Raw genomic sequence first — 13,549 nt, 5'->3', positions numbered from 1 at the left:
TCTGTTGCCAGACTCAGCTGAACCACTGACCGCTTCGATCCTGCATCCCCAGTAAGGCACAGCTAATTAAGGAGCTTGCTCCCTGTCTGGAGCACACGCTCCTGCCCGGTCCCGCTCTGCCTGCCACACGTGCTTGGCTGTTCCTAGATACAGCACATTTCCAGGTACCAGTGCCTTTCCATTAGGGGATCGAGGGAGTCTCTGCTGCAACAGTATTCTTGCAAAAGAACGGTGATAATATGGAGTCAGTAATTATCCTTCTGGAAAGCAAAGGAGAAGCCAGAAAGGGACAAGATTCAGTAGCTGGGAAAGAGAAAACATTTGCAGCTGCTGAGCCTACAAAGGAGAAACGGCATCTGCAAAGAATGCCCAAACTCTCAAACAAAGGCCAGGTGTCAGAGCGGTGTCTCACGCCCTCAGCGCGGGCCGTCAGCACGAAGCCGGAGCCTTTGGCTGATGTCGCTGGGAGCAGAGCGGGACTCCTGCTCGCAGGGGCACGGAAAACGCCTAAAGCAGGCAAGCCAAAACAATGGGATCATAACAATTAAGGCATCGTAAAAGCGGTGAGAAGTGAGACAGCGGCGTCCTTCCAGAACAGAAGGGGCCCTGAACGGGGAGGTGCAACCGAGGGGAAACAAGGGATGCCTTCACCAGTGGTTTTTAAAATGTTCTGTGTTTACACTGTGACAACAGGGCCAGGGCAGCTTGGCCCGCAGTCAGGACTCTGTCCCCTCCCTCTCCATTCTTCCTCCCCTGAAGAGCAGACACGGCAATTTCCAATCCAGGCTGCCCAGCCCCGTGTCACAGGCGCATACAATAAAAACACAATGTCAGGCTTTATGGTGGGACATTAATTCCTCCTTCGTGGACGTCAGTGGCCGGCACCAGCACCGAGTAGAGAACACGGAAGAGGCACCGTTCCTGTGAATCCGGAAAGGCGTGTGCGTGTGTGCACGGCTGTGGGGCGCTCACACCGAGGGCCGGGGGGAACTCGCTACAGGCTACCATACGGCCAGCTCCCTGGAGGAGCTACTGACTTCACGTGGGGCGAAGCAGCCTCCTGCGTCTCTGATGAGGTACAGAGGAGCTGCATGCATGGCTCTTGCCACCCCAGAGGTCAGAGCAGGGCCTAAGGATGATCCCGGTGCTCTTGCGCAGTGCTACGGGGCGAAAGCTGGCAGCAACAGGAACCAATACGCTTCCTGGCTCTTCCAGCGTTTGCCAGAAGCCTCCTGGCTCGCTCTGTGATTCACCCCTCGTAGAGGCTGTTGGGAGCAACAGACTCTTGAAGGCTTATCCTCTGCTCCATCCTCCCTGGAGAGATTTCCTCACCAGACAGGTTGGGGCAGGCTTGGTGCCTGCCAGTGAGCCCTGCTCCGGCCTGTCAGCTGGGCACAGAGACACTCGGGAAGCCTGTCCAGACCTGGCTGCACAGCAGCACCGGCTCTGGCTCTGACGCCAAGCGCAGCACGCCACGAGCCAGCCCTGGTTCGCCACCGACAGCGCCCAGCCCGCGGGCACGAGCAGGGGGGATGCAGGCAGCGGTCACCTCGCTCCTGTGGCACAACTCACCTGCAATCTGCTTCATGAAGGTCATGCAGACGCCATCCGCGCCGAGCACCCCGCTCTTCACCAGCTCCCGCAGCAACCACACCAGCTGGGCAGAGGGAGAGATCAGTGCAGCTTTTGCCCCAGAACCCCCAACGCCTCTCCCCAACACCGTGGCTGCCTCGGCTGGCAAATGCCGCCACGTTTCCCTTCCAAAGGCGAGTCCTTAACACGGAGCAAAGGAGCTCCACCGATGCCGACTGCCCCCCAAGCCCTCCACATTCAAGCGCCCTCTGCTCATCCTCTGCCTGGCTGGTGTCAAAGGAGCAATTCTGGGGAGACGACCTTCTTCTCCTCACCTGGGTCCGACAAGTGTCCTGCAGCTTCAAGTACTTCTCCATGAGAATATGGTTGATCTTGTTGAGAACGATGTTCATGCCATCTCGGCTCACCAGTGCCAAGTCCCGGTAGCACTGCAGCAAAGAAGAGCGGGAGGTGGTTACAGATGAAGGACCATGACGAAAAACACACAATGGTTTTATCAAACTTGTCCAGATAACAGCGAATAAATGAATCTCAGGGAAAGAACTTCAAGGCACGCAGAATCCCAGGAGGTGACCTGAACTGGCACCCCAGGGCCAGGCAGGGAGAGCCGTGAATCCTCTGGGGCGTTATAAATTGACAGCTGGATTCACTGGATTTAGCCCCAGGAGCCAAAGGTTTCTCACTCCAGAACGGGGACTGTCGGGTGTCCCTGTCCCCTCATCCCAGCCTTCCCCGCACCCTGCCACAGCTCTGGAGAGACCAACACTAGAGAGAAAAGACAGACAATCATCTTTTGGGAAGGATCAGTTAATAAATAGTCACATCCAGATTGCTTAGGCCCCCCGCTGCTCCAGTCTCCCTGGCACCAGTGACAACTGGAACCGCACTGAAGATGCCCGCGGGACTGGGTGATGCTGGTTCGATACCATGGGAGCTCCACCGCAGGAGCGGAGGCAGATCGTCCCCACGCCACCCGCTCCTGCTCACACAAGACTTCTGAGGTCAGACAGAGCTGAATTTGGAGACCATCTGGTTCAAAACCATGCTACCATGTCGGCTTGTTTTGGGTTAGAAATCCAGACATCCTGCCCGCCGTCCAAACCGGCAGATTTGGTGGGGCTCTGCTACGGGAAGAGGGAACTATCGTAGGGAAAGGAAAGACTTTCTCCACTCTCATCTGCCACCAGCAGCCAGACAAAACGCTGGCCAGAGAGCAAAGGTGCTGGCTCTCCCTTCCCCTCTGGTCAGGACAGCAGGGGGTGGAGGGCGATTAGGAAGTAATTTGCTAAGTGGTTCTGCATGAATGTTAATTTGTGCCAGTAAATGTCATGATATTCCAGAGAGCAGGGGTCTGGTCTCTGCATCCTCCTTTAGAGAGTTAATGAGGTCTCAAAAGATCGCTTTGATTAGACTCCCTGTGCTCAGGCTTTCTCCCTCCCTTTTTCATATAGCACTGCGTAAAAAAAAAAAAAAAATCCCAAACGAAAAACCAGAATCCAAGAGGTATAGACTCTTTGGGGCCTTTAATTGCTTTTGAAATGCTAAATGAATACCCACAAAGCAAAGCCAGACTCGAAGTCTCCACACAGACAACTACCTGGCCAGGAACGCACAACATCTCCCTCCACTGCATCAGCTTTGGAAAAGAAACACATACATCACACCGATGGGAAAACATGGGGGACAAGGCTGCTCCAGGACGGAGCCGGGCAGGGAGCAGGCGGGATGCCCGTTCCCCTGGGGTCTGCCCGGGCTCAGGCGAAGCTTTTGCTTCGTTTGGAAAGCGCTGGGGTTGTCAGGCCCCTGCCCTGCCTGGATCCTGCCTCCCGTGCTTGACGACAGGACTACGACCACCCATCGCCCCGGCACTTCCCCCTCACGGGCAGGGGCATTTCCGCACCCTTAGGAGCAGCGACGAGATGAACATTTTTCATCTTAGTAGCTTTACTTGGTGGTCAGTAGCTGCTTCTGTGTTCAAAGAATTCATGCTTTTCTGGGTGAAAGACCCAGGCTTTGGTTTTCTGCCGGACGTGTGCGAGGTGCAGTGTCCACACCTGCATTTAAAGCCACCAAGAGGTCCCGTGATACGGCCCTGAGCGGGGATTAATTCCTGCCTGGCTGGGCTGATTCTGGCAGCATCCTCAGGAGAAGGGCTGGAACGAACAGCTAGAAGAGACACTCCAAGGGATTTACTTCTGATTCACCATTTAAGTCCCAGGAGGAAGGACACCATAATCCTATTGCCTAAGGAAGTTTGGCAGCTCTTCGCCTTGCTTACTGCGTACTTCCTCAAATCCCATGAGCAAACACTGCAGAAAAGCAGAACTCAAACTGCACCTAGGGTGTTGCTGATCCCTGGCCCAAAGTACAACTGGCCAGAGAACAAGTCCCATTTCATCAGGGCCACGGCAGTATGGCGCGTCACCGGCCGGTGGCTTAGACGGGTCAGACTGGACCCCTGCCTAACCAGCCTCCGGCACAAGGATGGCAGCAATAATCCGAAGGAAGGTGCTTGGAGAAAACCTTCAGGGCTCCAGCGGCTAGGGGGTGGGGAGAGAACCTGAATTTCTTGATTATTGCCAAGGCTGCAAACAATCCATCGTCTCCTCCCGGCTCTCGGCAGATTGGAGCCGCCACTCGCCCAGGCCGGTTAATTAACAGGAAGGAACAAATGATAAATGTTCGCTTTAAATGAGAGGAGAAGAAACAAACACCACCAAAAAAAAAAAGAAAACAGCCGTGGAGTGGAGGAGAGGGGCCCCCTCCCACCCAGCACCAGGGCAGAAGAGGCGGACGGACGCCGGAGATGTCAGGGAAGGACTGCGCTCATCTGCAGGGAGGGCTCCGTGCACCCTGATCCCGGAGCAGAGTGTTAATTAAAGTGAGAGATGCCAAGCGGAGGAGGGAGATCTGCCGGATCAGTGGCTGTCACTTTGATATTTGAAGGCGGTCAAGTGTCCCTCCTCACAGCTGGACAAGTTGAGCACAGCGAATCTCTCCTGGCTGGAGCGTCAAGGCAACAAAGGGGAGGAGGAAGGCTGCGTGCTTCAGCCGACCCTCCGCCGCGGCGAGGGGAGGGCTGCGCCACCGCTTCTTTAGTCGATCAGCGAGGGGACCGGGTAGCTCAAGCCCCCTCCCAAAAAGAAAGGGAGATGCTCAGCTTCTAGAGCAACAAGCGCTAAAATACCCTTGAATGCAAATCTGGCCAGCTACAATATCCCTTTTTTTTTTTTTTTTTGGCAAAACAGCAGGTCCCAGGAGCACGGAGAAGCCTGTGGGGTACGCTCGATTCAGAGCAGTACCCCTTCCACACCAGGCTCGCTGGGTTCGATGCCCCCTGACACAACGCTCCCGTGCTGACATCTGAGGGTGCGAATCTTCACCCGTGACCAGACGCGGGAACGGTTATTGCCGATGCCCGGAGCTGGCTGCGCCGAGCGTCCTGGACCCGCGGGCTTCTCGCTGGAGGATGACCAGAGCTCTGCCCCCTGTGTGATGATTTCAGAGCTCTCTCAAGAGTCTCACAAGATGCTTTATCAGTCGGGCAAGCGTTAACCCCTCTTCGCAGGCAGGGAGCAAAGGCGAGGAGTACCTCCCCCCCCCAAAACCCTGGTAGAAAATCACTGACTGGCTTCCTGTCCTTGCTGTCTGGATGCAGGGCAGGTGGCAGCAACAGATGACATCAGAGCCCGGCAGACTGGCAGATCCAATTACTCCCTAAGAAAAGTAACGTGCTCCGCAGAGCAGATCTGACAAGAGCAGGAGGACCAGCCACCTCTAATTAACGTGGCCACGAGCAGCAAAGCATGCCTCCAGCCTGCCGTCTGACAGAGACGGCGTCGGCGCCTGTCAGCAGCTCGGTCGCGAGGGAGCCGGACCGCTCACCCCCTCGCTCCCCTTTGCCAGAGGAGAGCACAGCGGGGAACGTGCCGGGCAGGTTTCTCTCGGCCCCTCGCAGTGGGATGGCCAGCGTGCCGTGCGGATGGAAAGCTGGAGCACGCCGGACTCGCTCAACCTTTGCTTCCAGCGCACGGAAGCACCGGCCCCGCGAGTCTTATGCTCAGTTAAGGGTGTCTGGACGCTCCCCACCGCATCCCAGCTGTGGTCCACCACATCCCAGAGGGGAGAAGAGCATTGTATTTGATGCAGAGGAGGTTCACCCTTTGGAAGACCATCCTGTAGGGCGCTGTGAGTCAGCAACTAGAGATATGCTTTGGCTCCCACAGCGTCTTGGAAACAAGGATCGGTCAGCGGTGCTCAGCTGGGTTCAGCCTCTCCAGGTTTACAAGTCTTGTGCACGAGGCAGAATCAGGCCAGAGCCTAAGGACAGCAGGGCTGGGGACTCTGCGGTCAGGATTTGGGAAGGCCTTAAGCCAACAAGGAGAGAGAGCAAAACGTAGCCATCTAACCGAAGGGAAATCTGCCTCGCACCAGCACCGTAAGCAGTCAGGCCTAAAGACGCCCAGGAGAAGCATGTTTTGCTTTCAAGAGGTGATTCCTGGGGAACGGAGCTGTACCTTCACTGACAAAGACTGTCCCAATAGCAATGCCAAGGCAGCTATGAGTTCTGCGAGCTAATGCGGATCTATTGCTTTGGTGGAGAGAGCTCTGCCCTCATAGCAGTGATTAAATCAAGAGAGAATATTGCATGAGTCACCTTCGGTTCAGCGCAGCGCCAGGATTTACAGAGCACCCCTAATGGCACGCCACTCGGCCGCGCTCGCGGCAGACCCTGCTGACTTCAAGAGTCCACTTCAACCCTTTCAAACCCTCTGCAGCACCCGTTAACTGAAACCCATCCAAACAAGGACACCTGGGTCTCGCTCGCCACGCGCGGCCCTTCCAACACTGCTTTTGTTTTTCCTTGTACCTGCTACAAGTAGGTCTGGTTTCTAAAACCAAACATCGGTTTCAACTCCCTCCCTGAGCACCCCCAGTTTGCAGCAACAGCGCCAAATCCACATCCACGATCTTTAGAATGCAAAACATTCATCCTCCTGTAGGTAACTACAATTTTAAACTCACAGTTTACAGCGTCGTTAAAAAGAGTTATTTAAAAATTAAATCTGGTCTGTGGAAATTAATAGAGGTGGACTTCTAAAAAGCAATTTTCTCTAGGAATTGAACATGTTCCTCCTCTAGAGTCTACATGATTATTTCTGCAGGCATCTACATCTGGCTTCCAGCACGCAAATCTGTTCCGGGCCTCCAAAGACAAGGCAGAAACTGGGAAAGGCCTTACAGTTTCTTGAAGAATCAGTACTTGCCTCCCACAGCGAAAAACAATTCATTCTAGGGCTGTGAAAGAACCCAGCCGAACTCCCGGCGGCAGCATCTGCATTCCCCCAAGCAGCGGCTGCTGCAGCCCCTGTGCCACGTGGACGCAACAAACCCAGGAACGTTCCAAGCAAAGTCACTGCCCCGCTACAATAAACACTGAGGGTTCCAGCCAGGCGCCTTCCGACGCCTGCACGAGACCCAAAACTTCCACAGCTCCAAATCCCCGGCTGCCTGGAAAGCAAAATATCTCGCGGACAAACTTTCCGCGCTCACCGAGGGGCGCAGGCGTGCCTTACCTTCTGTGCCTGAGCGGGTTCGGTTAAGACCAGAGTGAAAAGACCCAGGCAGATTTCCTCGTGCTGGGGGGTTCCTTTACATATCTGAGAGAGAAAAACGCAAGTGCCGTTGGTGAGCAGGTGAGAGGGGAGGTTAGAGGAAGGTCAGTAAAGCAACAGAGGAAGGAAACCCCTCTCAAGCCCCCCAAATGGGTGGTCAACGGAGCACCCAGCAGCCCACAAGGAATTCAAAGCGGGATCACAAGGGAATACAGAAAACACACAGGCTCTCCCTAACATTTGTACCCCGTTGCAAAGCTGATACTGGTGCAAACCTCTCAGTACCGAGAGCTTTCCAGTGATTTTAGTTGTGCCACTTCAGGATATCTCGTTACCGAGGGGCGATAAGCCCCCGGACAAGAGCAGCAGCGGATCCCTGAGCCCCGTCCTGTGGCTGGGGACCTGCCCAGGCTCTTCCTACAGACTTTTCTGCAACCTGTTCACCCAAGTGGGAAAGCATTTTATGAGCTTCAGAGCCCTGAAATCCAGCCTGAGTTGCCAACCTTTTCCCATTAAGGGAAGGCAACTCTGTACCACTGACTCCAACAGCCCAAGGTGTTCTGGGGAGGAAAAAAACGCAACCAACGTGTCTGAGGGCCCACTGACATGTCACACGACGGTTTTCCTTATACGGTAACATCTGCAGCTTGCTGGCAAGTATTTTAAGACTATGCAGAGTTAGAAATAAATGCTCCATCCCTCAGTAGAAAGGCTGAACCTGCCCTTTCCAGTGGTCTGCAGGCTGGCTGTTTGGAGGGCAGGAAAAAGCTGATTTGAGCAGCACAGGAGTACAAAAACACAGGAGGAATGCAAACACCAGCAGCACAGGCATAGCGACAGCCTCCTGCCTGCGTGCACACCTACAGAGCGCTCGTATGCTGGGAGAGAGACGGGCTCAGCCAGATTTCAGCAAGAAATCGCACTGCAGGTCAGCTTCCAAAGAGGTGACTGGACAAGGATTAAAGCCACGATGCTGTTTTGTCTTTTAACCGTAATAGCTCTGGGAATCCTTGACAGGCTGAGAGCCGCGAGAGCTCAGCAGGCTCCATTCCCCAGCCTCTTCGTATCCGCCTGCTCTTTGTGCCTCGCTAAGAGCTTGCCTGCCCGCTCCCTCAGACAGAGATCCGCGCGGGGACAATATACCATGAATTATCTCATCCAGGCAGGATTTCCCATCTCTCAAGGAGCTGACACTTACGTGAGCGTTCAGGGCATCGTTAGCTTCCCTCTCCGACAGCCCGTTGGTTAGCGAAGTCACGATGCCCACGCACCTTTCTAGTCTCTGAAACAGAGAAAAGCCAAACGTCACAAACTTGGAAGAATAAGTACACTCGAGCACATCCTCACCAAGACAAGATACAGCAGAGGCTGCTTTGACCCCCACCCGAACACCTGAGCGGACGGACAAACAGCCAGCGACGCAACAGCCGTTCTTGGCTCGTGTCAAGGCCCCGAACCTCCTGCCAGCTGGAGAAGCTACTGCTTCATCAGCCTTCATTTATGCACAGGTTTGGGTTTTAAATACCCTGCTGACACCACTCAGAGAGCCAAAAAGTAAATGCGTGATTATTCAGTGATACTAATACTGATGTCACTTTGAGGCGAAGCCAAGACGCAGTCGTGCAAAGGCTGAATTTGAAGCAGGGTTGTCAGTCTTCACTCTGAGAGCGGAGCTGCGCCCTGAGATGACGAGCCGTCCCCGGCCCCCAGCGCAGGGAAGCCAGAGCTGTCATCCAGCAGCTCCGCAGCACAAGACCCACCGCTCCCGTCCGTGTGGGAACCCTGGGCCGCGGGGCAGCAGCCTGGAAACCTTCTGTTCTCCTCACTTAACATCTGAGCAACTTCTGGCTGAGAATAAACAGCAAGAGCAGCTGTTTGCATGCGAGCACCGCGAGGGACGAAGCGATGGGAAGAGCCACAAAGTCAGGACTGGGAAGCTACAAGAGCGCAGCCATGAAAATACTGGAGGAGCAAACGGCAAAGGCGTCCGCTCAACCGGAGAGAGTTCAGAGAGTCGTCCCCTCTTCACACAGGGCATGAGCAGCCCCACGCAGAAATGGTTTCTCCTGTCCGGCCGGCTGGGCACCGGTGGGAGCCGATGCCTGCCTCTGGCGTGGGGAAAGCGTGAGCAGAACGGGGTGACTCCGGGCACACCACGTCCCGTCCCCACCTCGTGGTGCCATCTCGGGGACGGCGACAGAAGGGCCGCGTGGACTCGCAGGCTCATCACGTGCTCTCGCAGCAGCGATGACACCCGAGAGCCCGCAAACAGGTGGAGAGCAGGGTTCCCGGCTGTCAGCGGCTCGACCGCAGGGCTCCTTTAACGGCGGGGTCTCGCTCTCACGCTACGACTCGCACGGCGAGACGCTGTTCTAAATTAAACTCCTCCATAAACAGCTCTGTTGCCGCGCGAAGGAGATGCGCCCTGCCTTCTCTGCTGGTGCCACCAGTTCCACGCCAGAGCTGTGGACCCGGCTGGACCGTTTCAGCCACGGCAGCAACTCGAGGGTCGCCGGCAGCTGGGAAAAGGAAGTCTTGCTTTCCCGGAGTTTCCTTGGAGCCTGCAGTTAACGAAGCAGTGACCTGTTTGCACCAGGAAAAAGCGGCAAATGCAGCCCAAGACAGGCAATAAGCAGGTTACAAGGAGGTTACTTCTACACAGTCACTTCTTGATTAAAACGCAAACACATCGCCCTGATTATGGAACTGATTAGCGACTCCTTTGCATATCAAAGGGGCTGCAGTGAAGAAGCTATTGAGAAAGAGGTCAACAGTTCTCCACTCTAAGGCGATATGAAAGAAGATGTACTGGTCAGTAACGCAGAGATAATGCCTTTGTGAAACCGGCTTTGTTCCAGGCCCAGCGATGGCATTATGAAAGAGCAATGGGGCAAAACCCATGAAAATCTCAAATCTAAAGCAGATGAATTATTTGAAAGGAAGGACAAGATCCAGCGGCTGAAAACCAGACTTAGAAAAATCCCAGTGAGAAATAAGACAACTTGTTGGCAGATAATGCAGCCAATGAACCACCAGAAGAGCCTTGCAAGGAAGTTCAGTGTCAAATAATGTCTTTGATCTGAGACCCGCTGAGGGACTTGCAGGATCGGGGTTCGGTATTCCCACCCTGGGGTGCACGGGAGACGCACCGACGCGCTACTGCCAGGTAGGGAGGCTATTTGAAAAGAGTATTTCTACCTTTGAGCAAGTTGAACGGTTCACGTCCTTGTAACAAGCTCTGCTGCCTCTACCAAAACCCACGGCGGAACAAGACATCCATTTCTTTAACGCCTACTATGAGACATATTTTTACGAGCTCCAGTCCTTCCGATCACCTCTTTCTCCCCAGAACAGATGTGTTCAACTTACTGCCACCAGCAGCTCCGACAACTGCTAAAGGGAAAGACCGGAGGAGGTTTTTTTCCTTAAACATGGCAGTTTACTGCCAAAACTCGATGCGCAGCGATCACGCACGCTTGTTCCTGTGTACGCCCTGCTTCCTGTTTGTTGCAGTCTTTAACGCAAGAAACACAAAACTTGTGACAGTAAATCCATCAGCGCTCAGGAGTATAATTAATATCCAAACGAGTTTCTCCCAGCTGACCGGGCTTTTAGGTAAAAGTGCTGCTTTCCAGTGGTTTAAGAGGGATGGGAGGAAGGGTTGCCGGATAAGAATGTCTCTGGAAAGTCTTCTTCTGGTACTTGTCTGCTCGGATACATTGCTTTCACCAAACCTGAGCTCCACCACGCTCGCCGACTCATGGTGGCTCCTTCCCAGACCCAATGCTCTCGAGGAAAGCTCTGGGTGAGCGCGCCCCGGACCCCAGCAGACCCCGCTTCGATAGCCTGGAGCCCATTTCCAAGCCCAAGCGAAGGTCCCGGCCATGCCGGGCTCGCAGAGTTGCACGGGTCCGAAGCTGGGAACGTTCTGTCCAGACCTGGACAGGACCCAAAACACACACGGGGACTGACGACTGCTTTGAAGGAATATAAATACACTCCAAATGGCAAAGGACAGTTGCCAGACCTTGAGACCTAGTTATTCCAGTTACCACCCTGTTTTTCTCCTGCAACTGAAATCCAACATTCTCTGCACCATTTCATGAGCCCCGAATACACTCGTTTCCATCACACAATAAATAACCAGTCTCTCCCACAAGTCTCAGAGTTCACAAGAGCATCGCCGCCGCCGTGGCACCAGGGAAGCCGGCCCTACGCCAGCTTTAGGGAGATCCCTGAACACTCGCCGAGTTGACCCTGCAAGCCCGGTGTAAATCAGCGGTACAGAAGGGCCCGAGCAATGCATCCGCCTCGCCCAGGTCCCTGTGCTACCGGCTCTTCCGCGGCTCCTCCACACCAGGAACAGATCCCAGGTGTCCTGGGGAGACCCCCAAACCTTCCCCACCTGTAAGAGAACCAGCTCTCTTTTCCCAGTGCAGGAAGTAAAGCTCAGTGGGAAGCAGGACAGCGCTGTGTAACTTGGGGCCTGGCGAACACAGGTCAGAAAGTTTCCCAGGTGCTGGAAGGATGAGTCCTGTCGGTGCTCGGGCGCGAGGCAAACTTCATAATCCTGCTCCGCAGCCTGCAGCCGCCCTGCCCGAGCGCAGCCGGGGCGAGGCGGGCAGGGGGACCCCGGCGGGGAGGTGGTTTCTGCGTAGAGCGAGCCCCCTCCCCGCTCAGGGACGGGCGAGGGGAGCGGCGTGTGCCACCCAGCCCGCACCCCGCGGGGGGCCGAGCCCGTGGCCCCCCCTGGAGCCCCCCTGCCCCGAGCCCCGGGCACCTACCTCCTCCAACTCATCCTTGGCATCCAGAAGAGTGGAGACCAGCAACTTCCCTCCTCCTCCTGCTGTTCCCCCCTTCCCCTTCTGCATCTCCATGGCTGGGGGGGGGGGGCAGGACAGCCCCTATCCAGGGGGCTTGGCCTGAGAGGAGCCCCCCCTTTTTGCTTGGCGATCCCCCCCACCCAGCTCTTCCTCCTGGGAGGGGGGTGTTTATGGGAAATACCCCCCCTCCGGAGCACCCCCCGCTCCTGCAATGGGGTGGAGGGGATGGGGCACCCCTGTCTGCTCCTCGGGGGCTTCACCCCGGACCGGGGGGGGGAGGGCACAGGGGGGGCGGAGGGCTGCCCCCCCCTTCGCAGGGGTGGAGGGGCTGCTATTCGACTGGGGCAGGCCGGGGACCTGCGGCCTGGGGCCGTGCTGGGGGGACCCGAGCTATGGGGGGGGCCCTACGGGAGGGTGCTGGGGGGCCGGAGGGGGGTCCCGGGGCGGGGAGGGGGTCCCCGTCGGCCGTGCCAGAAGAGGCCTGTGGGGAGGGAAGGCCCCGGGGGAGGCCTGAGGTGAAGGGGGGCCCCGGGGGGGCGGGCGGCCGGGGGGGTGACAGGTCCCCCGGCGCGGTGCGGTGCGGTGCGGGGCAGGGCAGGGCGGGCGCTGGGGCTGCCGCCGGGGCGGGGGGGGGGGCTCCGCCGGGCGGCGGGGCGGGGGTCTCGGTGCCCGGGGGAGGGGAGCGGCGGCTCCGCACCCCCCGCCCAGCGCCGCCGACCGGAAGTCACTGGGAGAGGGACGGGAGGGCGCGGGGGGGAAGAGGAAGCGCACGGCGGCCGGAAGCGCCCGCCCCCCCCGTCCTCTGGCCAATGGTAGCAGCGAGACGGCTCGGAGTGACAGCGCGGGCGGCCGGCCTTCGGGGGCGGGGCCTCGGAGGGCTGCTCCACCAATGGGGCGGAGGGGGCGGGGCCTGTCCCGGGCGAACGCTCCGCCTCCCGCCGCTCCCGGAGCGCCGCGTGCGGCCGGGACCCCCGGGACCCCCGGGGCGGGCAGGGACGGGACCCCCCGGGACCCCCCCGGGGCGGGCAGGGACGGGACCCCCGGGGCGGGAAGGGACGGGAACCCCCGGGACCCCCCCGGGGCGGGCAGGGACGGGACCCCCCGGGACCCCCCCGGGGCGGGAAGGGACGGGACCCCCCGGGACCCCCGGGACCCCCCCGGGGCGGGCAGGGACGGGACCCCCGGGACCCCCGGGGCGGGAAGGGACGGGACCCCCCGGGACCCCCGGGGCGGGAGTGATCAAGACCCCTTTGGACCCCCCGGGCCCCCCCGGGCCGGGCGCGGCCGGGATCCGCCCGGGCCCCCCCCGGAGCGTGCACGGCCGGGCACCCGGGGGTCTCCCGGACCTCCCCCCAAGCCTCCCCCCCCCCGGGCAGCCCCCCCGAGCCCCCCCGGCCCCCGCCCCGCTCTGCCTGCACGGCCGCCCCGTCCCGGCTCCTCCGCCTCCGCAGAGCCCCCCTGAAAAGACACCCCCCCCCCCCCCCATTTTCTTGCGAAGCCCCCCCTCCCTGCAAGGGG

General features: G+C 57.9%; 1 protein-coding gene across 1 annotated transcript in view; it reads right to left on the bottom strand.

The window, feature by feature from the left end:
- INTS3 (integrator complex subunit 3) overlaps positions 1-12,405 on the bottom strand; it is a 42,192-nt gene extending 29,787 nt beyond the window's left edge. Inside the window, exons 1-5 of the mRNA XM_082333009.1 lie at positions 11,993-12,405; positions 8,407-8,490; positions 7,170-7,253; positions 1,908-2,021; positions 1,573-1,657 (exon numbers count right to left, since the gene is read on the bottom strand). Coding sequence (XP_082189135.1) covers positions 1,573-1,657; positions 1,908-2,021; positions 7,170-7,253; positions 8,407-8,490; positions 11,993-12,085 — 460 coding nt within the window. The 5' untranslated portion in view covers positions 12,086-12,405. The remainder of the gene's footprint in view (positions 1-1,572; positions 1,658-1,907; positions 2,022-7,169; positions 7,254-8,406; positions 8,491-11,992) is intronic.
- Positions 12,406-13,549: the final 1,144 nt, after the last annotated feature.

Source organism: Platalea leucorodia (genome assembly GCF_965183815.1).
Source record: "Platalea leucorodia genome assembly, chromosome: 24".
NCBI classification, from domain to species: Eukaryota; Metazoa; Chordata; class Aves; order Pelecaniformes; family Threskiornithidae; genus Platalea; species Platalea leucorodia.
Note: the sequence above shows the minus strand (reverse complement) of the source record. Positions and strands in the feature narration are given on the sequence as shown.